The sequence below is a fragment of the Hippocampus zosterae genome, chromosome 12 (genome assembly GCF_025434085.1).
Source record: "Hippocampus zosterae strain Florida chromosome 12, ASM2543408v3, whole genome shotgun sequence".
NCBI classification, from domain to species: Eukaryota; Metazoa; Chordata; class Actinopteri; order Syngnathiformes; family Syngnathidae; genus Hippocampus; species Hippocampus zosterae.
Genome location: NC_067462.1, coordinates 9,415,526 through 9,442,222, shown reverse-complemented (window position 1 = coordinate 9,442,222; position 26,697 = coordinate 9,415,526). Strand labels below are relative to the sequence as shown.

The 26,697-nt window shown below is 41.7% G+C and overlaps 2 protein-coding genes and 1 long non-coding RNA gene across 3 annotated transcripts; 1 reads left to right on the top strand and 2 right to left on the bottom strand.

Annotated features, from left to right (window-relative positions):
* The first annotated feature begins 1,785 nt into the window (after positions 1-1,785).
* Positions 1,786-25,497, top strand: LOC127611963 (uncharacterized). The gene is made up of 4 exons (XR_007965517.1): positions 1,786-1,946; positions 23,975-24,177; positions 24,270-24,423; positions 25,421-25,497. It is a non-coding gene; the product is annotated as an uncharacterized LOC127611963 (long non-coding RNA).
* On the bottom strand, positions 14,961-19,523 carry LOC127611948 (uncharacterized). Its single transcript, XM_052082759.1, has 7 exons — positions 19,159-19,523; positions 17,818-18,108; positions 16,508-16,756; positions 16,297-16,407; positions 16,113-16,169; positions 15,816-15,956; positions 14,961-15,728 (listed from the first exon to the last, which is right to left on the bottom strand). Exons 1-7 carry the CDS (start codon positions 19,205-19,207, stop codon positions 15,217-15,219), a joined length of 1,410 nt encoding a protein of 469 aa, XP_051938719.1. The 5' UTR covers positions 19,208-19,523; the 3' UTR covers positions 14,961-15,216.
* On the bottom strand, positions 20,431-26,387 carry klhl6 (kelch-like family member 6). The gene is given in 9 exon segments (XM_052082757.1): positions 20,431-21,175; positions 22,193-22,409; positions 22,676-22,875; positions 23,089-23,326; positions 24,029-24,221; positions 24,223-24,473; positions 25,432-25,567; positions 25,569-25,595; positions 25,903-26,387. Coding segments are annotated over 9 exon segments (1,782 nt in total). The 5' UTR covers positions 26,145-26,387; the 3' UTR covers positions 20,431-20,897.
* Positions 26,388-26,697: the final 310 nt, after the last annotated feature.

The window sequence follows — 26,697 nt, the reverse complement described above, 5'->3', positions numbered from 1 at the left end:
CAGAATCGGTCTTTTTGCAAAGGAGCCTGACACACAGCGACAAGGAGGAATGAATAGCGAGAGGAAGACAAAGAGAAGCGCTCACATCTTGGAAGCACATGTGTTGGCGGGACCACAAGCAGAGTTAAAGTTAGGAAGATACATTTGTTATTGAAGAAAAAAAAAAGGTCTGCTTTATTCCCAGTGAGCCTGCAGATGACAGTAAACACAGCCTTGTTTTCATCAACTTACAAAGAGCCAATGCTAGGATGCTAACTAGGCTCCAGAGCGAATTAATGCTTGTCAAGCGGTGACAGGGGTGCAAAAAGCGTGTGAACAATCTAATCGGGACAGAACAAAGACAAGGACTGAAGTCTTTGTAGCCGTCACAAACTGTGCAGTTTAAACACATCAGAAACAATTCACAACATAACACAGTGCTGAAACTGTGTAATAGTGAAGGTCCTGCTTATTCTATTTTAAATTTCAATTGTTTGAATTGATGCTATGCCGCACTTATTTACCGTTTTGGCCAATCGAACGAATAAATGGCAGACCTAAAAAAACACCTTCGTTCTGTTTGGATTAAAAAAAATGGCAGGTGGCGAGACTCAGAGCCTGGAAGTACCTTTATGATGTGTCCTATCACTGTGTGTCGCCTTGGACCTTTTGAGCACAGGACACTACCTGCAGAGCTGATGGCGCATCTGTAAAACTGCAAAGTATGAAATACTTGTTTTTAAAATATCCATTCATCCATTTTTTTCGTGCTCATGGGTAAAGGAGTTTATCCCAACTTAATTTGGACCCTATTGAATCCTGACCGGCCGGCATCTGATCATTAGGCAAACAACAAGTCACACCCGCACACCAACAGAAAATTAATATAACAATATATTTTGGAATGTGTTGGTTCAGTTGGAGTACCCAGCAGAAACCTTCGCAAGCGCAGAGCGAACATGCAAACTCCACACAGGGATGGCCCGAGCTCAAATTAGAACTCTTGACTCTCAAACAGCAATGCTAACCACTATTCCACTATCTTGGCCAGTTTCTAAACTTATGATATTTTACCAATGCATTCTTCGAAATAAAGATTCCACTCCACCCCCTTGTAAACATCTCAACCCAACTAGTTGCCCGCTAATCTCTGCACTGTTGTCTGTTGAGGGTCTCAGACTTCATCATCAGAGAGGCTGTGTACATCCGGAACTGGTTGCCAGTCAATAACAAAACAAATTGTTACACACACGATGTACTGTTTGAGAAAAGAATGCTCCAAGGGATGGACTAGGCTCACGCCCAGAGGAGAAGTTCATGAACAAACGAGTGCGCTATTGCAATAAATTTCATTCAGCAGTTCGACCTGAAGAAGTCAGTCAATAATAGAGTATCAACTCTTGGCTAGCTACAAAGAATCATTACGCCAATATAAATCCCTCAATGCCCTTTTAAAGTATTTCAATATCTGTAAATCAGCAAATTAAAGCAGTTAATTGTGAATGTCCAAGTCAAACAGAAAAGGCAATGACAAATAACTTGCACTAAATGTTGTTTCTGATTTTTTTTGTAAATGAGTTTTAATTCCCTTGCTTTTCTTTCATATGACTTAAATTATTTTGTCCATAAACGTCTAGAATTAATTTGCCTTTAATATTGTTTTGTAACTACAGTATGAGAAGTGCAGTGTGTATGAAATGCGCTATATTCTTCTTTGTATTAAATAAAGCTGCCTTGCATTCTATGGACAGGCACCTTTGTCGTATCAGCACTCCATCTGTCCTTTTATCAAATGAGACACGTGAGTCCAACTGTTGTGTTAACATAGATAACTTTTATTTAACTTCCCGATGCGATTTTGCCTCTCGACAGTCGCTGCTCTCGTCTACCGCTCCCGACGCACGCCCGTGACGTCATCGCACAGCGACTCTTTGCTGTACACGATTACACTTCAGATCGGCGTAAAGGTTGGTTTCATGTACTGTATTATTATTATTATTTAATTACTGTCTTGAACAGTTCCGCACAACCGCTAACAAAAAAATCAAATACTGTGATCGATTATCTTTCACGGAGTTGCCTTGATTAATGCAGTCATACTATTATGGTGCTTGACACACAATGGCTTGGCGTCTTTTTGACCAGAAAATAAGGGCACTTCTATTCACCTAACTTGTCATATAAAAAAAGTTGGTAGTTGACTTGGTGAAATCCAGATTTTAGTCACATTTTCTTTTGAGTTTGTTCCAAATTGTCTGTTTCTTCACTCTCATCTTCGCAATCAACCGATGTTGTTCACACTTCAGTTAAGAGGAAATCTGGCATTCAAAAATCTGCTGTTTTACACCAAAGCAACTGTGCGTCATTCTCTAGAGTCGTTCTTGTTGCGGTAAGTGCACATCAAACTTCTTTTTGCTTCAGCTCCTTTGATTTCCAACGGTCCACATTCAATTTACACGTGTTGAAAACCTTGGTGGCTCGCAGCCCGGCTAATATTAGCCACAAACGCGTATTGTTTGCATATCAGGAACGCGGTTTGATCGCTGCCATGTGCCTCTAAAAAACTGCTGCCTCAAAGTTGTTCCGGGGTCTTCCCGTGAGCTCAAAACCGCCCAGCAAGTCTTGGAATTTCCATATTGATGAAGAAGAAAGAACAGCACATGACCTCATTTCTATCTCCTAGCTTGCACGACATGCAATTTATCATCAATCTTCCAGCCGTCATGTAACTCTTACCTTGAGCCATTATTGAACTGTACCATGCCCTCAAAGTGTTGGCTATCCAACCCTTAAAACCCATTGTCTTTTCTCTCATTGACTTTCGAGACCGCAAGCATCATAGCAAATTGGCAAAGATGCGAGCAAGCCTGGACAGTACTGAAAAAAATGTTCAACATTATTTTTGTTGAATTTTAGTTTGACACGTGTTTGTTACGAAACCGGGAAGAGCAATTTTGGACAAAAAGATGACGACACTCGACTGGTCGCCAGTTAATCACAGGAAAACTCTGAGGACAAAGATTCGGAATGCATTGGAATTCAGTTCGCTCTGTTTGTTAAAGCACAAATAAAGACAGTTAGGATAAATGAACAATATCAGTTGGTGTGGGCTCCTTCTAGATTAGAATGAGTGGTCCATACACTAACCGTAATCATAGGGACAAACATCCTGAATGTTTTGAAAACCAAAACACACAAAAATGAAGAAAACAATGTCCAATTTGTCAACAGGAATGCGCTACCCGCAGACCCACAACATCATAATTTTGTTTACCCTATACATGTTGACATTTTGTCCAAACACAATTTTAGTTCTCTGACTAGATTAAGTGGATAACAAACAGAGAAAAGCCTTTTTTGTGCATTATTTGGATTAGGGATGATGTGTTTATAGCGTTCCTCCTTATATTGTTTTTTTTTCACGTTTATGCTATTTTATATAAAATGACATGAAGTACTCCCACTGGGCCGGCTTTGTCACACAATGCTTCATCACGTTGACATTGGCAATGCTGAGTTTAGGTATTTAAAAAAAAATATATACAGTATTGCAATATCTGTTCATTGTTATTTGTTTGTGTGAGGGCGGGGCCACTCTAGTAGGGCGTGACATCAGTGAGAGGGGACGAGCCAGAAGGGCAAGATTGGCTGGAACAGGCAGTCTGAGTGTGGAGCGTATGGACGTGAGTTGTAGCCATCCACTACTCTGCTGTGTATTGTGTTTTGTTGCCATTTTGTCCTTTAGAAATCGCAAATAGATTGCATCAGTGACTTTGTGCAGCCCTTGACTGCACTGAGGGGCATGACAATATAGTTATTTTTTTTCAACGCACTACTGCCAAATTTCTCTTGTGTGAAAGAGAATTTCCAGTCAGTTCTGTTTTTTTCCGGATAGTTTTGGGGTTTTATGCGGCCTTTTCCATCAACACCTTTGAGAATGTCCCATTTTTTTGGTGAAAGCAGGTCATTAAACTTAACAGACCAAGATGGGTGCATTACATAATGTTGGAAAAACAAAGTAAACAAGGCAATTAATGCAGTAACAACCTGCGTGGGAGGCAGAAAATTAAGCCAGCCGACTTGCTAACGTCTGAAGAAGTTATAAATCGAATATAATTACCTAAGAAGTAATTACAATAATAAAAGTTCAAACTTAACGGGTGGAGATGTTTGGGGAAGATTATAGAGGAAGCGGATAGTGTAGACAAGACATTTCAGATTTTGAAGATGTCTTTAAAAATGGTGTTGGAGCGCAGCACAGAGGTTAGGAGCTGGTTGTCAAAACAGCCACACTAAACCGGACTTCAAATTAAAGCACCATCCAATGTGGAAGGTGGGGAGCTATTTGGGGAAAAAAAGTGTGCGAGAGACATCTCATAAACGTGTCTCGAAAAGCGCCCCAACCCCAGCCCGCCTCCCTATTTTTACGATCCTCGATAAGATCGTGTGTGGAATAAAAGCACCTGTTGATAGCCTTTCACCCCGAAAACCGCACTCAATGACATCCACTAAACAAAGTTGCTGAATGAAAGACTGATCATTGGTGTCGCCATGTCAGTTGCGGGTACAGATTAGTAATCTGCTCACTTCCTCTCTGTGAAGCAAGAACAGATGGATTGCACATTAGGTGACTTTCGGTCTGATCATGGCAACATCTTTTCAAAAAGGGAGAGCGATGCAAAATATGCCTGATTTCCCAAAGGTGGCAAGAAGCCAGCTGGAGGCTTGACTTTTGTGTTGCACTTTGTTCTGCAAATGATTTCATGATATTTCAGATAATGAGGGCTTTTTTTTCCCCATGAAAAGCTCTGTACAGCTGAAGGTTAAAATGCTCACTTCCTGGCACAGCTCAGGCTGATCAACTTGTTGAGCTATGTAGATGAAAGCAGGGGGGAAAAAATTATTGTTGGTGCTCACGGATAAAAGTCAAGCAGAGTTACTGCACTCTATATCACCTCGCCGCAGCAACAGATTGAGGCTGCTTATTTTGTTCTCAAGAAAATAAAAAGTTTTATATTTAATTATGGCCAGTTGATTAATCAACCAGATGATTATATTTATCGCTTTTAAGGCTTTTAACACCGATGTAACCTTACTGAAGGACAAGGTATTTTAAAACAGTCAAATGATCGGCTTGTAATTATTATCTTTGATGTTGTAAGGGTTACAGGACAAACAAAATACGATGTTCTATTCTTTAGATATAATAATAATAATAATAATATGTTTTCTGCCAAATATCCAAATTTGAATTGGACTCAACAAATCTATAATTGTCCCAAGAAATAATAACCTGTACTGAAGACATGTCCACCAAGCATTAGAATTTCATACACTACCCCATGAGGTGAATTATTTAGTGTGACATCACAGAAGCAGCAGGAATGCTTCATGGCGACTCCAGAAAAGAATTATGGAACAAACAACAACCTGGACCTTGGATAACCAAAGATATATTGTATTAAATATTTGACATAAATAAATAACATTTTAAGTTTCCTTGCTTTTAAGACCCTGTAAAGCGATTTCTGTGATTTCTCTCAACGTTCAGTTTAAGTTTTCCAGGTTATTTGGCCGCACTAAAAACCAAACCCAAGTACGGCCGTCCCGCACTGTATAATGGAAGTACTGAACGCCATCATTCCATCAACGGCTTTGCGCCACAATTCTGAGTTATTTAGTCATAATAACTAGATCCTTTTCTACCACGATAACAACGAGTTAGCTAGCTTGCAAGCTATACTAAGGCATTCATTTTGTTGTGCTGGTAGGAGCCCCTTTGGGAGATATCCGTCCCACGTTTTGTCACAGCAGTGGCTGCTTCCATTTGTGTCACTGATATGGATCATAATATCAGGGATCTCTCTTTCGAAACACCTACTCACTGGAGTTGAGTAAATGCTCTATGCCGGGCGACTATTTCAGGAAATCGGGTAGATTCCCTGTGAGATCTTACTCTGCCTTGGCAATCGGACAGAGGCCGTTGGCTGATGTAGTAAAGAGATTAACAACCTTGGTCACACAGTACATTCACACTAGATGGATGACAGCATTTTATCAGAACATCTGTTCACCCTGCAGTTGGACAGATGGAACTGTGCTCCGTTTGCACGACCAAATAAAGCCATGAACTGTTTCTAACACTGCCCAGCGACTCTCATCCAAAAGTACCACATAAAACAAAATCATTCTAATAAAGCTCTGCTGTCCCCACGGCTTGTGTTGGGGCTTCGGCTCTTTTAAAGGGAATACTTAAAGCCCCTTTAAGAGATCTGTGGCCTTCGGGTTAGGGTAACAGCTAATTGTTCCGTGCGAGTCCTCGATAAAACCGCGGTGAGCTCATGAATCAAGCATGTAACCTATGCATCCAGCGCCATTCTCTTCGTGCAGCACGTGGACTCTGATTTATGGCTGGACAGTGGCCTGAAAAAGGTGTTGGATTCAATCAAATCCATAGTAGAACATCTGGAAAGCCTATTCGCTAGAAATCCCAGCATCGACGAGTCTGATAGCAAAGGCTGACGCAAACCCTCCTTCGGCACGCTTGCAATCTGATGTTTGAACCTGAGCTTTGTGCGTTTTAAACAGATCACTGCTAATGATCCTCCCTTAAAGTGGCAGGTGAGCAAGCGAGAGCTTTAAACCAAATCTCCTCGCAGTGTCCTAATATTTCCCAGATGTAGGCTACTTGGGCCATGTTACCGCTTGGAAGCGAGAGTAACTCCTAATTAGGAAGATGAAAAAGGCCTTGATAAGCCCAAGCATCGACTCCTAACCTGTGTGATGCGGCCGGTGTGACACAACTCATTCCGCCCAGGAAAATTGGAGACGAGGGAGCATTGGCGTGCGGCGTCTGAACAAAGGCACCGGCGACTCCACTCATTTCAGCGCCATAACAAGAACACGGGAAGGCGTGATGAAATACAACCCTGTCACTATTCATACTCGACCCGTTGAGGCAACAATGACTAGCACCTGGTCTGCTTTTCATTTAATGGAATTACCTTCGGGAGGCCGGCAGACATCTCCCGAGTCGCTCTGTGTGTGTTCCCGCTCATCCCCGCCGAGCTGTCTCATTAACATGGAGTCCAGCAGCCTTGCTAAGACATAGCCACAGCTCTGTCCGGGCTGAAGCATCTCGCTTGCTGCAAGGGAGCCGAAACTAATGACTCGCATATTACAAAGTCACCACCGCGCACAACCCCCAGTTGCTGCCCCACTCACACCCCAGGCTATTGCAGCCGCAGAAACTCTCGAACAAGTCAAATCCATTGACGACAAAGAGCCAGAGAACAAGCAACGAAGCAATAAAGTGAAACAAAAAGCACTGATCAAATTGACGACTTTCATAAGAAAGCTTGTGAAAAGCTTTTGTTTATGATATGACATGTAAGGCATGTGCTGTGTGTTTTTTTTTTCCTTTCGTTTTTTCCACCACAAACATGCCGTCATCATTCACTCATCGGTAGGGTGCCTACTTCTTGTAGCATACTTCTGAGTTGAGGCATCGTGCCACAAGGGTGTTGTCCATCATATCATTTACATTTTATTTCATCCCGCTGTGAGACGACATTGATTTCTCAGTACCCAAAGAGTTTGTGTGACGCAAGCTCATGGGTGGGGTTTTGGAAAGGGGGAGGAGCGGTAGATGTGTCACCCATCAGGAGCTGTCAGAAGACAGGATCCAGACCCTCAACCGGGGAAGCCAGGCCAGCCAGCTGTCACCTCTCTGACACATGGCTGAGACCATCCATCTGGTTGAGAGAGGCCCACCAAGGGTGGAAAGCTCGATCCTCAAGTATATGCAGAGGACGCAACTGTTCCGTTGCGCACAAAGACTCGTACTGTAAACATTCAAGCGTGTCTAAAATCTCACCTTCGGCTTTTCGCATTAATCGCTGGTCCGATTTGCATCGCTGTCAACAGGAATCACTTCCTCGCCGGCAAAATTGTGAAAACAGAAGTGACAATGCTGTCAAGCTGAGCGGACGCAAACCATTTGGCGGTGGTCACGCCGTAACTTTTAGGCGACACTCTTTCCAACAGGTTCAATGTTGTTTTTGGAGCGATGAGATGCGTACAATTGAAGACAAACTCGATATCCATTTGGCATGACGCGGATCTGTTATTAACGCTTCTTATTTGGCAAAACTACCCAACTGAGCAGATATCGCCATGGTAATGGAAAGCAGTACTGTTCGTGCTTTTGTTGAGCATATTCACTGTCGTTCCGTCCTTGGAACATTGTAAGAATCAATTAAAATAAAGATGTACTGGAAGCACGACAGGGAGTATTCTGGGTTCAAATCCCGGCTCAGGCCCTACTGTGTGGAATTTTTTTATCCCCATGTTTGCATGGCTTTTCTGCGGGTATTCCGGCTTCGTCCCACATTTGAAAAGTGTGCATGTTAGGTGGATTGAAGCCGTTAAATTGCCCATAGCTATAAATAACAGTATGGATGGTTGGTTGTGCCCTGCAATTGACTGGTGCCTTTTGCTGAAAGTCAACTAAGATAGGTTCCTGGTCAACAGTGTCACAAATGAAGACAAACAGTCGAGAAAATGGATTGATTGGGTGGTGCCCGCATTCTCCACTTGGTCTTGTGCTCCATTTCCTTGCTGCCTTCAGTCTCGTCTTGGACATAATTTATTTCCTCGCCATCAGCAACAGGGACATGCCGAGAAGTAAACACAAGGTTAACATTGTTCTCCATTTTTTTGTTGAATATGACATAGTTTGATCACAACTATTTAGAAAACCTCATGTATCAAAACCCAGTCAGAACTGACTGACAAGACATTAGCACCAACAAGCAATTGGTGTCTCTTATCAAAGTGGCATCGCCACCTGCTGGTGTACCATGCACATTACAGTGTTTCTGCTTCCTCTGCAGGTGCATGAAAAGGGGGTCTTGACAAACACAGTCGTCCATACGACAATCCTTTGCATCAAGCCGCCCTCTGACATTCTAACATTCTAAAGTTTTTCTCATCAATCTCTGCGCGAGGAAAGCCTTAACAGTAGGAGCACTTTCCTCATCTATAAGAAGCATCATTCTAAGTGCACTACGTCAACAAGTCTTCTGTTGGCAGTAACGCTGAAGTCTTCCGAGATGCTCAACTCTCTTCGTTTCTGTTTCACAAGCGGCCTTCCGGTTGCGATACTCTAAATAAAACACTCTGTCTACCCCAGTCTGTTGAAATAAGAAAGGTCAAGGGAGATGGCAGACATGTGGAGAGCATTTGGTGGCTCAAACTGCACCACCCACACAACAGAGTACATCTTGTTTTGGTAACTTTTCACTTTTATGTAACTGGTTTTGTACATTGTTGTTTTGGCAACACTGAATAGCCATGAAAATCCTGCGTCCTGACATTAGGAGATATATTTTTGGAAAATCTTTTATTTACCTTGTTGGCTGAAGAACCCGTTTCATGTTTGGACACATGCTCTTTGACATGATAAGGGACTATAATATCCTTTCGGACAAGATCGCAATACTTTCATTCCATGTTATTCCAGAGGAGTTAATATGGTAGTTTATACTCTTCTTCTTTCTCGATATTTTGTAAAATAGCCAGCTAGGTGGAGAAAGAAAAGCCTCCAATGATCTTTCATGTGTCTCTTAACAAAATGACATACCAAAAAAGTTCATAACAAAAATGAATCCTGTTCAGTTAATTCAATCGGCTGCTGTGGGAGCTTTAAGTGGGGTCTTTGAAAAACAGCAATAACAAGGCGGCACGGTCCTTTCTTCGATAGATGTAACATCACCAGCTTGGTTTTGTAGAGGTAGGTTGTAACAAGGTACATTAGGCATTCATGCACTCTAAATAAAACAGAAATGACTCACCACTGACTCAGTAACTGAATGTTTTGTTTTCACTGAATACTTACAGTAAGTCATTATTTAGTGGGCTACTTTTTATTTTAACTTGAATCATATTATTGTAAGTCACGGTACTCTTGAGTATAATTTGTGGTCGCTCGACCGACCTCGGTCAGGCAGCAGCTCTACCTTTACCATTGAAGCTTGTCTACCTTCAAAGAAATGGTAATACGTAGTTGAACAAATAAAGGCCCCCACCGACTTCTTGACAAAAATAGTACCCAGTTTTTGCACCTCTCAAAGTTATCTGTGAAATTGATCACTGATAATATAAGCGCTGTGTATTGTCAAAGAACACCCATTGGTGGATGAATAAATGTAACTTAGTTTGATGTTTGGAATTGGTTTGGATGCATTGCCTTCTCATATGACATTGCGAGGCAGGCGGTATGCAAAAAAGAAAAGTGTTCTTCTATTCCGTCACAAGAGGACTGGGCCCTGCAAGTGCGAGTGAACGTCAGAGTGGCATGTTGACAGGCAGCTTGTTCGAATGAAGACCTGACAAGCCTCTGAAGTGTGGAGCTAGACTTCTGAGAGAGGCTTGCAGAGACACAAGAACATGACAACAGAAAACCTAAAACAAACTGAATCCCATTGCTTCTCAGAAACGGTCCGTCCATGGTGCTGGGCCAATGCAGAAAAGAACAAATTGTTCATTGTTGTATAAAATATCTAACAAGGACACAACTTTAGGTGTGTAGCCTTGTCACAAAGACTTTTTCCCCCCTAAAGCATGGACCACATATGCACTGAAAAATGTACAGTTGCGTGAGGTTGTTCGAACACACACAAACACTGGAAACAGCATAGCAGCTTACAGAAATCCATCCAACCATTTCATATAATCTTCATAAACTGATCAGCTCACTTTGGAGTCGGGGACTGCAAAAGTATTTCGCTTGCATTCGCGTCAGGTCTCCCACAAAGGTAGGCAGGAAATCTTTTTCACAAACTCATCAACTCTTGTGTCGGCTTTATTTTGCGATTTCATTTGTCATAGGGGCCGTTATGGCTGTGTTGCTCATCATGGCATGTGTATGTGCGCGTGCGCCGTAACGGGTCGATCGCCGGAGGTTGGTTGATCGAAAAGTAGATCTTAGGTCAAAAAGGTTTGGGCACCCCTGCTGTCCATAATGCGCTGCGTCCCAAAAAAATCGACAGCCAGGCACTGTTATAATGATGAAAATTGCAAACACGGGTCTGCAATTTTACCAGCAACCCAGAAACATGTGTTTTAATAGAGGACCTTTATTGACTCAGAAAGGGATATTATTCCCTTGTATAGTTTCTCCACCATATTAGTTCATCCACATAATTACAGTGGGCACCCTGCGTGGCATGTCGCACGTTAGTGGGGCCCCGCGGAAGAACAGTATTCGGTTGTTATTCATTGATTTGTCCTGAATAACGCTGGTCTGGCCTCCCGGGGGGCTTCCTTGGTGGAGCAGTGCCAAGACTATGCCCGAACGCCGCATAAAAATAAATGAGAAGTTAGGCAACGTATATTGTTCGATTTCACGTCAGCACCCCCGGGGAGGCAATTTAAATAAGGCAGGATGCTAATCAAAATGGTATAAAATAGCTATGGAGAGTTGCCCATTTTTCTTTATTTCCTTCCTCTATATTTGTGTAACAAGGCCATTAGGGACCATAACTATTAGTGGGGGGAAACCTCTAACTGGATCCACCACAAGACAAGAAGACCTATTCCACTACTGCGACTATATAGCCGTATGATGACGGCTAATAACGGTACTTATATTTACTCTGTCTTTGATCAATTTGTGCTGTTTTAATTGCCTTTTTGACTGTAGTTATTTTTATTTTTAAAGCAGTGTCAAGGTAAAATATACAAAACACAGCTTGAAATGACCGGGGATAACAAACATGTTTGTGTTAGCTTAAGCTACTCTAGCATGTTGGCTTTGCATTGGTTGCCCCATGTCGCTCACCTATTTTTTTGTTTTATGGACAATAGCCCATCGCCCTAAATTTGTTTTAATAGACCAAAAAGTAACTTTTGAGTGTGTCTGTGTATCATTTTGTTTCCTACAGGCCTATCTCGATGCACCATCATTTACGCTGTCCTGATATGATATTTGCTCCCCAACTGTGTAGTATATGCCAGATAAACATTCTTAAGATATGGTTAACGTCGAGATTTTTTATTAACTTGAAATTTGAAAGGATTTCTGCTTGAGCCAAGAGTGAGGGCAATCTTATGAGGAATACAGATTACAACTCCACAAGAGGGCGCAAATTCCCTATATGAGTACAATACTGCAATGTATTTTGGAGTTGTCTTCGATTTAAATATGTGCATTCTGTGAGGTGACACATTTTATTCATGCCAAAAAACATCACTGGGGAGACTGGAATGGGAGAGATCATGAAAATGAGACGAATTTATGTGGACGCACCGGTAATGTATCTCTCTATGTCACTTCTTCCGACTTAAGGCCAACAGAATGGTTGTTCCATCTATGTGTGCCCTGCCATTGGCTGGCAAACCTAGTTCAGGGTGTCCCCCGCCTACTGCCCGAACACAGCTGGGATAGGCTCCAGGATGCCCACGACCCTCGTGAGGGTAAGCAGATTAGAAAATGGATGAATGGCTGGTTGGATAAGTACCAGTGATTGGCCAGTGATTCGCGAACCATACCGGAAGCCCATGAATGAAGGCAAGACAAAGTTCATAGTTCACCCTGCGCGGCGCGGGGGTCGGGGGGCATGGTGCATGAAACAACCAAAATTCTAACCACTCACTTTTTTGGAATACTTTTATTTAAATATCCAATGCTTAGTTTTTATAGTTAGTTACAACAAAAAGCCAGGAACTAAAAGTCTTTACTCAAGAAATCCTATCAGGTGACTTTAATTTTTACTCAAATATCAAAAATTTTACTTTATGCAGGACGACTGACAACACTCTGTGGGAAAGCATTCATTCACCCTTTCAGGGACAGTGGTTACTACGGTGGACATCTTATCAAGTTACAGGGTGCATGAAAGGGTTAAAGTCTGCTGTAGATTAGCCATTAATCCATGAAATATGCTGTTTTCAATGTAAAGTGTAACAATATTTTAATGACATTTCGAGATGTTGTGGGAATTGTTGTGGAATGCCATTATTAAATGTATGTGTCCTCATTCAGTCTCACTACAGTGGTTTTAAGTGATTTTTAAATGCGTATATAAAAGACACGGTTGTCATTAGACAGTAACGATATGTTTGACAAAGCAGGGTTCTGCCGATGGAATCGGTATCAGCTTTCCTGCTGGGCTTCAGTGGAACCACATTGTGACCCTCAACTGAAGAGCCACAAATACTCAATCCTCAAATATCCCCTTGGTATTTGTTGTGACCACTGAAACGTGATAGTGTTCATTTCGCGCTCGTGCCTTGAACCCTCAGGTCAGGTGGTAGCAGATCACAGACTCCTCGGTGACTCAAAGGTTAACCTAATCATGCGTGACTTTCCCACACGGGCGGGCCTGTCCTCCAGAATCTGCAGCGGCCTGTCAGACAGTGCGTGCAACCCCACTGCTTTTTTACTTCCAGATACAGGCGTGAAGTTGTTGATCTAACTTGCACCTACAGTTGAATCACAAAGGACATGATGAAACATGTCAGTGGCAGCAGCCACTGTAAGTCTGGGTGCTCAGTATAAATGCTGACTTGATATCACACTCTTATAAGGCATTTAGATCAGAGACATAAAGCCAAGGCTGCCCTTTAAGCAAGATTTGTTTACTGTATAACTAGAAGTTGATAAAGACTGCCCCCTAATGACCAAATGATATTATTACAACTGTTGACTCCGTTGGGATAATTTTGGTTCTCATAAAGCAGGGTACACTTTCAGTAGCGTATACCTATTTTTGTAACCATATTAATTTCTTTTTTTAAATCGGATGTGCAGTTTCTGTTTTTAGCGTTTTTAGCAGTTTAGTTTTTAGCGTGGTGGCGTAGCCGTCATTTAAAAATTTGGGGTGGGGATGTACGTAGGAGAAACTGCAGCTGAATTTTATGAACGATATCTGTCTGTCATATGTTTTGGATGTTCTTTGTCCTCTATGATCATTCTCAAAAGTAGTACCAGATCCTAACTTCAAAATGTGTAGTTTTCATAATCAGAAAAAGTCTCTGGGAAATTTGAGTCCACTCATTTTTAACTTGAATGTAAACTTTTTTAGCCATCACCAATATACGTAATAAACACATTGAAACAGTGTCAGCAGGATCATTTGAGCAATAAATTAGACAATTTATTTACCAAGACTGCACATATTTTGAAACAGTAATTTCATGTACTGCAATTTGCAATGAATAACAGGTTTATGATTCCGAGATGAAATGGATTTTATATCTTATCCATCATCTGATCTACCTACTCTCACGAGAGTCGCTTTTGTGCTGGCGCCTTGCCCGGTTGTCTTCAGGCAGTAGGCGGGGTGCATGCACCCTGAACTGGTTACCAGCCAACGACAATTTGCAATCAATCTCAACTTTATGATTCCGAGACCAGTAAATACAAGTGCTCTGTGTGGTGAAGTATCAAAGTTAGAAAAAGACGTGCAAAGTTGTGAGCACAAATTTGGAGCAGTACTGGCTTTGTTTCTCACATTAAAATATTGCTGCTTGCAAAAAAGCTGAAATACTTGAGGCACAAATATCGCAGTGCATCTTAGCTTCAGAAAGCTCTAACCATTTTTTTAGATGTTGTTTTATTACTTTAAAATTGCACGATATATTCAAACACAATTTTTCAGCCTTACAGACAAATGCAAATCATAGCTTATAGAGGAAGTCAAGTCAAGTCAACAATGTGAATAATTTGTTCTATGCGTCGACACTTGTCTCAACACAATATTCTGGTTCATACTGAATTTGTCGAACATGAATTAAGCGGAAAAGTCCTCCCGTTTTTTTAATCCATCTCAGAGAGCCTCCATTTTGCCTTTTAAACTATAAGGGGCATATAGAACATCAAAAGAAAATGCTTGACTTGGCTTCCCTCTTAAAATTCAAGTGTCGTGTCCGATACAGCTCAGGTGTCAGGTCTTTGCTGGTCAATGACAAAACAATACTTGAAACAGAAATAATTACCATTCATTCCACATGGCAGGTATTTTGTAGAAAAATAGTTACACTATTTACAACTTAAGTGCTTATAAACTTTGGCCTCTCAGTCATATTTTTCTGATTGCAGGCATGTCTTAAGCAATTATATAACATCAGTCCAATATGACAGTCTGCGCTGAGATTAATATTAAAGTCACAGTGTTGTATATTTATTAATTGAATTGCAGTAGCATTAGTGGTTATTTTTGCGTGGGATCATTATTATTCGACATTCAGTTCGTTTGGAATTGGACATTTGTTTTCAGTTGTATTTGCGTTGCTGTCGTGTGGTGCGTCAGTTGTGGACTGTTGGGATTCAGTCTCACTCTGTTCCTCATCTGCGATGGCCTCATCACCTTCACTATCTGACTGCGTGTCACCCGCAGAGGCCGATGTGCTTGATTCCTGTCGGTCCTCACCTCCAGTCGCCAACGCTCCTTGCGCAATGTCTGAAAGTGGCTCCTGCTCAGAAACACTTTCTTCTTTTTCTTCTTGTGGAGCTTTCTCCTCCGTAGATGTAGAGTCGGGCTTCTTAACTTCAGGGGAGTCAACTTCACTCTCGGTTTCCCCTGAGGTGTCGCCAGAGATCTGCTGGGATGAGACATCCTCATTTTCAGTTGTAGTGTTCAAGTCTGAAGAGGTCAAACGGGACGTAGGTGTTTTGGAGGAAGTGGTGAGGCCAGTGGCTGCATCAGACTCTACACCCTCATCCCCAGTCAACTCCTTGTTTGACCCTAAAAACACACACACAAATAAATTAATGAAAAGCAGTCCGAAAAGAAGAACGCAAGCCAGAGGATAAAGAATATGATCGACTTAACCATTTAATGCATCGTGCTTTTCTTCGTTGCCATAAGCAGAATCAATCCAATCACTTGGAAGCAAAGGGCGCAGCCTCTGATTGGACGGAAGCGTAGGGAATACGCCCAAGAAGGATGTGGTCTCGTCACCTTGATTGGACCCTGAAACATGTACGGACAACATGAACCTAAATGGAGCCCAGGAGGAGCCAAGCAATGAAGTCACTCCCGAGTCCCAAACAAAGTAATTTACGGTACTAATAATTTACTGTGAAGATGAAGTCTTTGCATGTGTCTTAGTGTCGATGAATCAGATACCTTCTGTTGCGCTCCACCGTCTTTTAAAAAACCCTTTCTTTGTATTTTCAAAACACGCTGAAAGAACAGAGAGAAGGACCGATTTTTGTCAGTAAGACAAGAACAACAGCAACGTGCTCACAGCATTTTCATTATTTAGGTTGCTTTTGTGTCTGTCTGTCACCTTCTGTTTTTTTTTTCCTACCTGTATCTGGAAATTTTCTGCGGAATACACAGCCCAATACCATGAGCAAAATGAAGGCAATGGCAAAAATGACGGGAACGATGGTGGCAAGTAGCGCAGCAGATTTTTTATCTGCACAGAAATGCAAACCTCCAGTTTGTGCGTTGTCAAAATAGCGCTCCACAGTCAACGACCGCATGAATCATTGAGTTGCATAAGTGATTCAAATTACCCAGGAAGCAGTCCTTGGCAGTGAATGTAGCCGTCTCATTGGTCAGAGGGTTGCTCACATCACAACGGTAAACTCGATCATCATCTTCATCACTGAGGGTAATTGTTAAATTGGGACCCGGTTGCCTCTTTCCACCTGAGCTCCACTTGAACTGTACTAAACGAAGATGTTTGGAATTTGTTGAGCACACGAGTGTCGCCTGGTATGTGTCGGCAATTTCACAGGATATCCTCGGTTTGGATACTTTATCTGCAAACAAATGCATACAACGTAAAGTGAATTAATACAAATTAAAACAGATGACAAGCATAGCATGAGTAAAGAAAGTAGAGTTAATTCTGAGAAAATTAGAAGGTAACCAAATGTGCTGCCGCCTATTGATTAGGGAATGGAAAATATGACTGTTATGTTCCTGGCTAAACATTAGTCTGGTACTCTTGAGTACCCGGTGGTCAATTGCTACCGCAGCACAGCATTCCTACAGCTTCAGGCAAGATAAATTATAATTATAATAGATAATAAACTTTTAAATGCCATTTTAATACTCAATTTAAGACCAACTTCACGATGTTCCCAGTGATGCATGTTATCCGAAGTTGCTACAGTGCAGAAATGACAACTTTTGTTGGCTCCATAATACGGATTGCACAGTGTTGCTAGTCGCTTTGTAAATTATCTTTAAGAATGTTAAATGTTCTTTTTAGATTCAGGAATTGAATGACAGAAGTTGTGGTGATCGACTGGTTTAGCATGTAAGGCCTCACAGTGCAGTGGTACAGGGTTCGATTCCGGCTGCGGCTTCCTGTGTGGACTTTGCATGTTTCTACGGGTACTCCGGTTTCCTCCCACATTCCAAAAACATGCACGGCAGGTTAATAGAACACTCTAAATTGTCCACAGGTGTGATTGTGGGTGCGAATGCTTGTTTGTCTATGTGTGCCTTGCGATTGGCTGGCAACCAGGTTAGGGTGTACCCCGCCTTCTGCCCAAAGACAGCTGGGACAGGCTCCGGCACCCCCTGCAACCCTTATGAGGATAAGCGGATCAGATAATGAATGTATGGATTCTATGTCTTTAAGGCTTTTTAAGGATCTACATGAACCCTGTAGCAGCTTGCATATGAATGTGCTTATTAGTTATTTATTTTGTTACCGTTTGTGCAGTAGAGAAATTGAAAGCGAATCTTCTCGGCAAAGACTTTTTTTGGTAGTTCAATTTAATTGTTTCAGCCCTAAAATATTCATTCACCAAGATCAAGTGAACATTTAGTTCCCATTTTTTGTTTTAAGTGCGCATGTTAGTAAACTGACCTATAACCTCCCATTTATACTTGGAACGATGCACCTGCTTGTATACGTCCAATTCCAATTCATAGTCTCCACTGTCTTCGTATGTGGCGTCTTTGATTGCGAGTTCTGCTGAGGCCCAGTCCAGAGTGAGCCTGTTCTCATATGGAGGGAAGACAAACTCCTCCATGCCGTCAAACAAAACCACTTTCTTGTTGTTGTGTGTCCAGAGAATTCCATCAGGTTGTCCAAAAATGGATGGCACCAAGTTGATCTCTTGACCTTTGAGTGCATAATTTAGAACCTGTGCAGAAACTGTGAAAAGAGTTGTAAAATAAATATCTGACTGAAACCACATGAAAAGTAATTCATTTTATTACATTCACATTTTCCTTCCAGGCATCCTTTCCTTTCTGACTCCCTTCCTTACATTTTTATTGTTGAAGCCTTACTTTGATTCATCATTTGCTAGAGTACTTTTTGAGCTTTTGTTCCCACCTTCCTCCTTCTTTTCTGAGCTATTTCGTCTTTCTTGAAAGACCTGATAATTCCTGGCACGTTTTCTTTCCTAACTGCCTTTCTTCCTTCCTTAGGTTACAACTACTTAAGCCTACTTTTTTGCCTTACTTCGTTCCTTTCTTGCCTCCATCACACCTGTTTTCTATTCATGCATCCTTACACCCAATCGCCAAAAACGGAAGCTTTTCTGCCTTCCTTCATAACATTCTATGAATAAAGGCCTGCTTATTTCATCTTTCCTTCCTTCCAACCTACCTTTCTGCCCCCCTTCCTTAGTTCCCCAATTCATTGCTTAACTCTCTGGCCCATATTTTAATTTGCACTCTTGCTTCCTTTGCCGAAAACAACTGTTCTGCCTTCCTTCCTCTGATACCTAACCAATACTGCTTCAGATTCCACTTTCTTTGTTCTTGGTTTTAGTCTTTGCCATTATTCAAGACACCTGTCAGGAAATACATACAGTATCGTCATCCACCTAAAATAATGGTCCGGGTCCAGTCCATTTTTCTTTTTTTTCAGAAAACAACAAAACATGTTTCGTCAAAACTATTTTAAGAGGTTTATGTTGAAAAGTGTATACTGTACCCATTTTGGCCCATTATTTAAAACTATATGGACAATTTTGAGCATTCATCAGCAAGCATCATAAACAGTCGTGGTGAACTAGTGTACTATTACTTTGGACCCCTGACGTATTACATATTAATGAAGGCAGACAACATTTTGCAAACATCTTACACTAAAAACAGTTGTTTGTTCAACAAAAGTTTGACACACTACATAAGTAATTCAGTAATAACGTGTTAATATTCTAACTCGATTATCATAAATCACGACGAAACTTACCTAAACTGTAGGCACTCATGAAATAAACCAGAAAGCGTTGTTGCGCCATGAGTAAACACGCGATGAACTTTCACCGTTCCCACTCGAACGTGACTATTTCATAGTAATTCTATGTTTATTTTTTTCTTTATCGTCGCGAACAAAACCCTTAAACTTGAGTTCAAAAGAGCTATGTGTATTTTTTTAACTGTCTATCCCAGGTAATGCAACACCTGAATTCCAGACGCAGTCAATTTTCACAATTAGAGCAACTATCGGAGCGTTAACGACTCCTCCCAAAAAACGCCAAATGTTGTCCAGAGGTGAGTTAAATATTTCATAATTTAAATACTTGCTAACGCAAGTTTATTCCCTCCACGACTGGGATTTGTAATTTAACGTTTACACAAAGTGGTGTTATTTTGAAGATTCTGCCAGGAAGCTGACGTCATTGTTCATGGTCGGATGCGTTGATAAATTTCACTGTAAAGGGCCACTAAAACACAAGGAGGGGCTGACTGAAGTTGCTTAATTTACGGATCTATATTGTTGTTGCTTAATGGAAGAATTGGTCACATTATTTTCGGTTATACTGTATACTATATATGTTAGGCTTCGCAATAAACCAATAAACACTGCTCCCTACTGCCAAAGAATATCATTACAGTTTGGTCCTTTTTGGATACAGTATTTTGCATGGATTTTCCCGAACACCAGTTTGCGTGGATTTATTCTTTCAATACACTGCATTAGAAATGTTCTGGTCGTTTTAACAGAGTAAAAAGCAAGTTAAAGTTAATTAAGTTACAATGAAAATAAAGTAAAACTACTGCACTCAATTCACCATTCAAGAGAGACAGGCAGACCACCCAGTTAAAAATACATTATTTACAGTGAGATACATTGCTTTATAGCCATATTTACAATTTCAAATCTACCAATGCCAACCACTTTAGGGTGTACCCTGCCTACTGGCTGAAGATGGCTGGTATCAGCTCCAGCACGCCAGCAACCCTCGTGATTATAAGTAGATCAGAAAATGAATGGATAATTTCTTTGCTTAATTTTCGTTTTGTGGAGAGAGAGAGTTTTGTTCTGTTTCTTTTTGTAGTGGTGGAATTTGAATTAAGCTACCATTAACAGAACAAATAACAATAAAAGGCAAATGTGTTATGTTAGAACCAAATATCATGCTGACTTTGTATTCGTCACGACCGAAGAAGTAGCTCTCAGTTTCAAATAAGTCTGTGCCTTTTCTCACACAGTTTTTAAATAATAAGATCCACAGCCCACTTGTTTCAAGCTCTTTATTCGTTAGTCCCAGGTACCATTTACCATAAAAGTAACACAAATTGATTCAAATAATCAGCTTATTAGCAAGCGTACAGTATGTAGAAGCCTGAAACGAGATCATGATCAATTGAATCAGGTGTGTTGGAATCGGGTGAGATCTAAAACAGGCAGGATATGGCTCTCCAGGAGCTGGAGTTCCCTCCCCCTGATGCAAAACACCGGCTAACAAAAATTACACACATGTAACGGCACATATAGAAATAGAGCAATAAGAGCATACAGCAATCGAACCGGCAATTCACGTGAGGGGATTTTTTTTTCTACAGGAATGTATTTGCCTTGTCTCAGTGTAAGTTAGAAAACCTGTAACCTGTAACCTGTAATGATGGTCACTTGTAATAATGTATGTCTCTCAGCAGACACACGAAAGCGTTCTTTTCAAATTCTTTGGCAGTCGGTCACCGGTGCTACCTTTTGCATGTGTGTGTGTAGGACTTCAACAGTGTTACACTGCCGTGGTGAGAAACGCCCATGGGCAAGTCGCATTCTTCTGACAAAACGCCATTTTCATCATTCCAGCACATGACCGTGGAGATGACGTGGTTCTTGTTATTGCGGCCTCCTGTGATGAAGAGTTTGTTGTTGCAGGCAGCTATGGCACAGCTCGCCCTTTCACCCAGATGGATCACAACGGACCATGAGTCTGACCCAGGGGTGTAGCGATACATTTTGTGCATGGCGCCACCTGTGGGGACAAAGAGGATGATGTCACCATAGATTGAATGCAATGTATTTTCTACCGTCATCTATTGGAAGCAGCAAATTTTGTTGAATTTCAATTTAGGCACAATGAATTTAGTGCTCAAGCCATCTTCTGTTGTAAGCACTCCTTTGGGTTGCAGGTTAGATGGAGCCTATGCTTGCTGAAAGTGGGCGGGCGGCAATAAAACATGGCTGAGAAGTGAACCTATTTGTTGACTTTGTGCTCTTTCCAAAATGTCAGTTGGTATCTTGGTGGCATGGTATGGTATGTTGAAGTGAGGGGAGGAGAATTTACTAGAAAGACCAAAGCCTTGTCAAAAAGAAAAGTAGTTCATTGGTGCCATCTTGTGAGGCAATTATATAAACCTTTTTGGGTGGGTGTCAATTACTCAGAGATTTTTGCTAGCCTCAGACCCTACTGATTGAACCCCTGCCTATTGGTGGTTCAATATGCACAACTAAACCAACTCACTTTTTTCTGTGGAACCTATACTCAGATGCCTTAAAAACTCACCTATCCGCATATTTTTGTTTTTTCTAATATGCCACAATATTGTGCCAAAATCCTGGCCAATGGAAAAGTAACCATTGGTGACAAGGAAATATGTCATAGTTTATGTTGTTCTTAGCTCTTTAGATGTCAGGGAGGAACACAGTTTAGCCAGGGTTGTTAGCGGAGGTTATGGAGAGCGTTTGCCATATATGGATGTTTTTCACACGTGAGACATTTGCAAGACATGTATTTTTCAGGGGAATGTTGTAAGATGAGTTTGAACTTATATTAAAGAGTTTTGGGATCATTATTTGGGGTATATTTACATTTGAAACTGCTTACAGAGATGTTTCTGGAAAATATTTAGGGGGTATGGACCAAATGGTTTGGTCGCTATGCCATGTGAATTGCAGTGGTCTACCGTTTATACTCAAAACTTGCCAACTACATAGATGCATTTCAGAATCAGAATCAGAATCATCTTTATTGGCCAAGTATGTAGAACACACAAGGAATTTGTCTCCGGTATGAAGCTGACAGCATTAGTGCACTTGGTTTCAATAGGAATTGGCGCCCACAGCTCCCACAAGTTGGTTCCGGGTTCCCAGCATTGAACCACATTGGTCGCCAGCTTTCCGTTGGGCCCACCACCGATAACGAATATCCACTTGTCGAAGCCCGTGGCAGCAAAGGAGCTCACGCCCACTGCGAGTGGCGTCACTTGCACCAATAAGGCAGCAGAAACATGTGAAAAGCAATGTCACGCTATTCAATGTAAAGCATTTGAGGGGAATTTCGAAGATCCTCCGTGACACTGGTCAACTTTCAATTTATTTGGATGAAAAGTAAAATTACAACAAAGCCAGCTAGCTGATCATGGTTCTTTTTTTTTCATGAGATACATGGGGCAGGATTTTATAATCTTGCTCTCTTGAGGTAATATGAATGAATCTGAGTGAATGAATATGAATCTGGGTGCATACTTACCTGTGTCCAGCGGTTGTGAAAAGGGTCATAAGCCTCTACGGAATCGAGCCTACACACGCCATCGAACCCACCCAGTGCGTACACCCGCCCCCCTTGGACGGCCATCTTGTGCCGTCATCGACCGGTCGTCAGGGACTCGATCTGGATCCACTTGTCAAGAGCTCCGTTGTATTTCCAAACATCTGTTTGGGTCTCTTTACCTCCTAGAGTAGCATTCAAGAAACATTTTCCTTTTACTCAGAATGTTTTTTTTCTCCTCCTATATACTCCTCCGATGGAGTGTGTCTGTGAGAACTTATTTCCATTCACCCAGGAGAAATTTTGAATGGCGTGTGTGTGTGCATGTGTATACACATTGTGCTACCAGTGTGTGGTGGCAGTGGTAAAGAAAAAAAATATACAAAATACACTCTCACCAGATATATAAAGGTCATTGCGAAAGGCGGTGCAAGCAAATTCCACCCATTTCCTGTTCTGGGCCTCCACCGCCATGCCTGTGCCCGGTAGCCTCGAAACTTCGAGCCTAATGCGTCTGAGTGGGTCCAAACAAGTGACAGCGGAAATGAAGTGGTCGTCTTTGGTGCGACCGCCGATGATGAGGAACACCTCTGACAGGAAGTGCCCAACACGCGGTTTGGTTCGTTCTGAAACCACCTATAGCACAAAACAAGGATGTTTATATTCTTTCCATTTTTAATTGGAAGTAGATTTCTGGGGGAAGAAAATTTAAAGTGATGGGTTATTCTATCAAAATGACTGCTGAAGTTAATTTGTTCCAAGTCTACTCTTCCATGTGCACATTAATGAGTTGAAAATAATGCGGTCGGACAAATATGAGAAATGAAGTCACATCTTCCGTGATACGAGGAGTCCATTACTGTAGTGCGTGACATTTGTCATTGATTCACTTTAACTGATGGATATTTTGATCAATTTTGGTTGTGGTCCAGACTGATTGTGCTGCCGTACACTTTTTAATAATGCTCGCTACCAAACCTATGCGTCTGGAACCCAATTGACGAAATATTAAGATCGAAATCCATCTTTGTGGCATTGAAATCATTCTCATGGCCTATTTTTTCATTTCTTTTTCTCTTTTTAAAAAAATCTGTGCACATATATATATTTTTTTGCACCACCAAAAACATTGCTCATGTTTTGGTTCTTGGTTCAGAACATATAAAAATATTCACATGTAGGCTATGTATTGTTTCATCACCGATGGAAAAACACCTGAGATGTTTGCAAATTAGATTTTCATCATTAAATGTACATGTACAACTTTGAATTTTCTGTATGCAGCCTTTGAAGAGAAAGTTTAGACACCGAAGCTTTCGTCCATGTGCTGATACCAACCTCCCTTCCGGAGAGGTGAAAGATTCGGGCCTCCTGCAGCAGAGGAAAACTCTCGCCGCAGCTGCCGATCAGATCATCTCCTTCCACCTTGTCCACAAAGTACGCCGGCTCCAACAACGGCAGTCGCACGTACGAAAGCAACCTGGCCAGTAAGTGGCGTCGCTCTTCCTGCTCAGCACGCACCCAGTGCATGCTCCAAAACACACTCCTCGTACCTCACGTCCAGATCGTCCTGCTGCAGGATGATCTCCAGTGATTCTGCCGTCACATCCACAAAGTCCTGCTGCCGAAGTACCTGGGAAAAGTGAGAGACGATGTAGTCCTGACCCTTGGTCTTCAGAGTGGGAAGGGCGTAGCGATCCGCCAGGTTTAAAACACCAATGCAAGTATCCGAGGTGAGGGATCTGCTCAGGTAACCAACACATGCATCCACCACACGCAGGAACTACAAGAAAAAACATACGTACAGCAATTTTAGGAAGGATGAATGATTTTGCACATCCATGATTCGGTTTGGGACCAACAGGTGGCACTGTAGGTCTCCCCCTCAGCTGCACACCGGTTGGTCATTATGTAATTAGTGCTTTAAAAGGACTCCCAGCCTGAACACTCAGTGTCGGGTCATTGTTTGCTCTTGGCCACTTTCATGTTTGTTTTTTGCTGTTTCTTTGCGGCTGTCATTTTTGTTTGTTCAGTCATGTTTCGGTCATGTTTTTGTTATTGAGAGTTTTTAGTTTCTGCCATGGTTTTTGTTTGTTACTTTGGATTTATTTTGTTCTTAGGACTTTGTTTTGGATTTAGGTTTCTCTGTTTTAATAGAATTCTTCAAGTGCAATTTGCGCCTCTCTCTCGTGCCTGCTTTTTGGGGTCCACCACACCACGCAAATGTGACGCAAACATTTTTTTGTTGAATTTATTCAGTTTTATTTTGTCAAGCGGTTGCTGGAGAAAACGAATGAGACGTGATTGCTCGTGACCTGAGAGCTGAGCGACCGGGGGGGCATTTTCATTTGACGGAATGCAGCTAAATGGCCGTCCCCTCAGGTGGCTAAAAACCGGTATATTTTGCTGCTTAACTTCATTTCCACAAATCCAATATGCATCAGAATTCTGTGTTTGGACTGGTGGATTGGACATAGAACTTATTACTGTAAAGAAAATGTGGGGGCTGGCAAAAAATTAATACACAAAAATTAGATCTTGAAAAAACTGTCACGTCACTTGTATGTCAAGGCACCACTGTACCGACTTTTGACCCACTGCCAACGTTTTGTTTCCTGGGTTAAAATTTGTATACAGTATTGGTCAGCTCCTGCAGGGGCTCTCAATAGATCACATGTGAAAGTTCCTAATAAAGTGGCCAGTGACGTACGTTTGGTTCCTTTTTTTCAGGGAATGCTTACCTGGAACTGACTGGCTGCTTCCAGTACATCATGCACGTTTGACTGAGTGAGGATGGCCTGGCTGGTGTAAGTATATTGCAGGAGAGTTTTCATGGTCTCACTCTCCAGTCCTTTCATTTCCACCGTTGCTTCATGACTCCCTCAAACCACTGCAAAACATGGCCCTGAGCACAGCAAAACCCATCAAGTCATTCTCATTAAGACCCGAGCAAGTATTTCTTTCTCCTTGTCATTTTTTCTTGTCCTTTCTAAGACTCAAAGACTCACCGGATTACAGTCAGTCAAATCAGCTTCCCAAAGACAATTATAAACATGGCGTTTGGGAGGCTAGCCATCAGAACCAGGTCTTGGAGTGTGGAGCTAAAGTTTAACACTCATTTCAATGAGTCATCATGAAAACAGAAAGTCCAAGGGCCTCGTCATTATTCCTTGCAGCTTTAATTTTTTTCTTTTTTCTTTTTTTTTTTTTACCTGAAGTATTGACTGGCCGCGGCAAGGATGGCTCTGTGGCAAGGGAACTCATGTCCTTGAACAGACAACACCACGTCGATCAGCTCAAGGTTAACTTGCAAGTTCTCCATGCCTCTCTGCAGCGCCGCGGGCAGGGCTCCATCTTCCCAGTGGTACTCTGTGCCACTCTCGCTCTCTGGGCATGGGTCGTCCCCGACGAGAGACAAGGGGCACTCTGTCGTCCACTCAAGTGAGTCGCTCATCTTCACAAGCTCCTCTGCACCTGCACTGCTTCAAAAAAGATGTGCGAAATATACCCGTGCGGTTTCCATGCAAGTGCCCTTCTGCGGCTGTTTTGTAAAGTTCCTATTTCTGTTCGGTCGTCAATTTACAGATGTAGCAACATTTGGTTTTAGACACTTCCTGAACTGAGACTGAACAAATTCCCCCTACTTCGTTGAACACACATGGGGCCACAACATCAGAGACACTCAAGAGAACTTTCAAATACAATCAAAACACTACGGCAAACACTTCATGAATATATTATAAAGTTATGGATCTAACATTTACAATGATATATGTTATATTACGCAACTGTAATAGTTTTGTAAATTTGTGTTTATAACAATATGTGCAATTGTATTACATCTTAAATTAATACATTAAATTATTGAATCACACTCATACCTAAGTACAATTTAGACTAGTGTTCAATCACACTGTCATGCATGTTTTTGGAATGTGGGAGCAAAGCGGAATACCCTGAGAAAACCCACACAGGCAAGGGGAGAACATGCAAACGCCACACAGGGA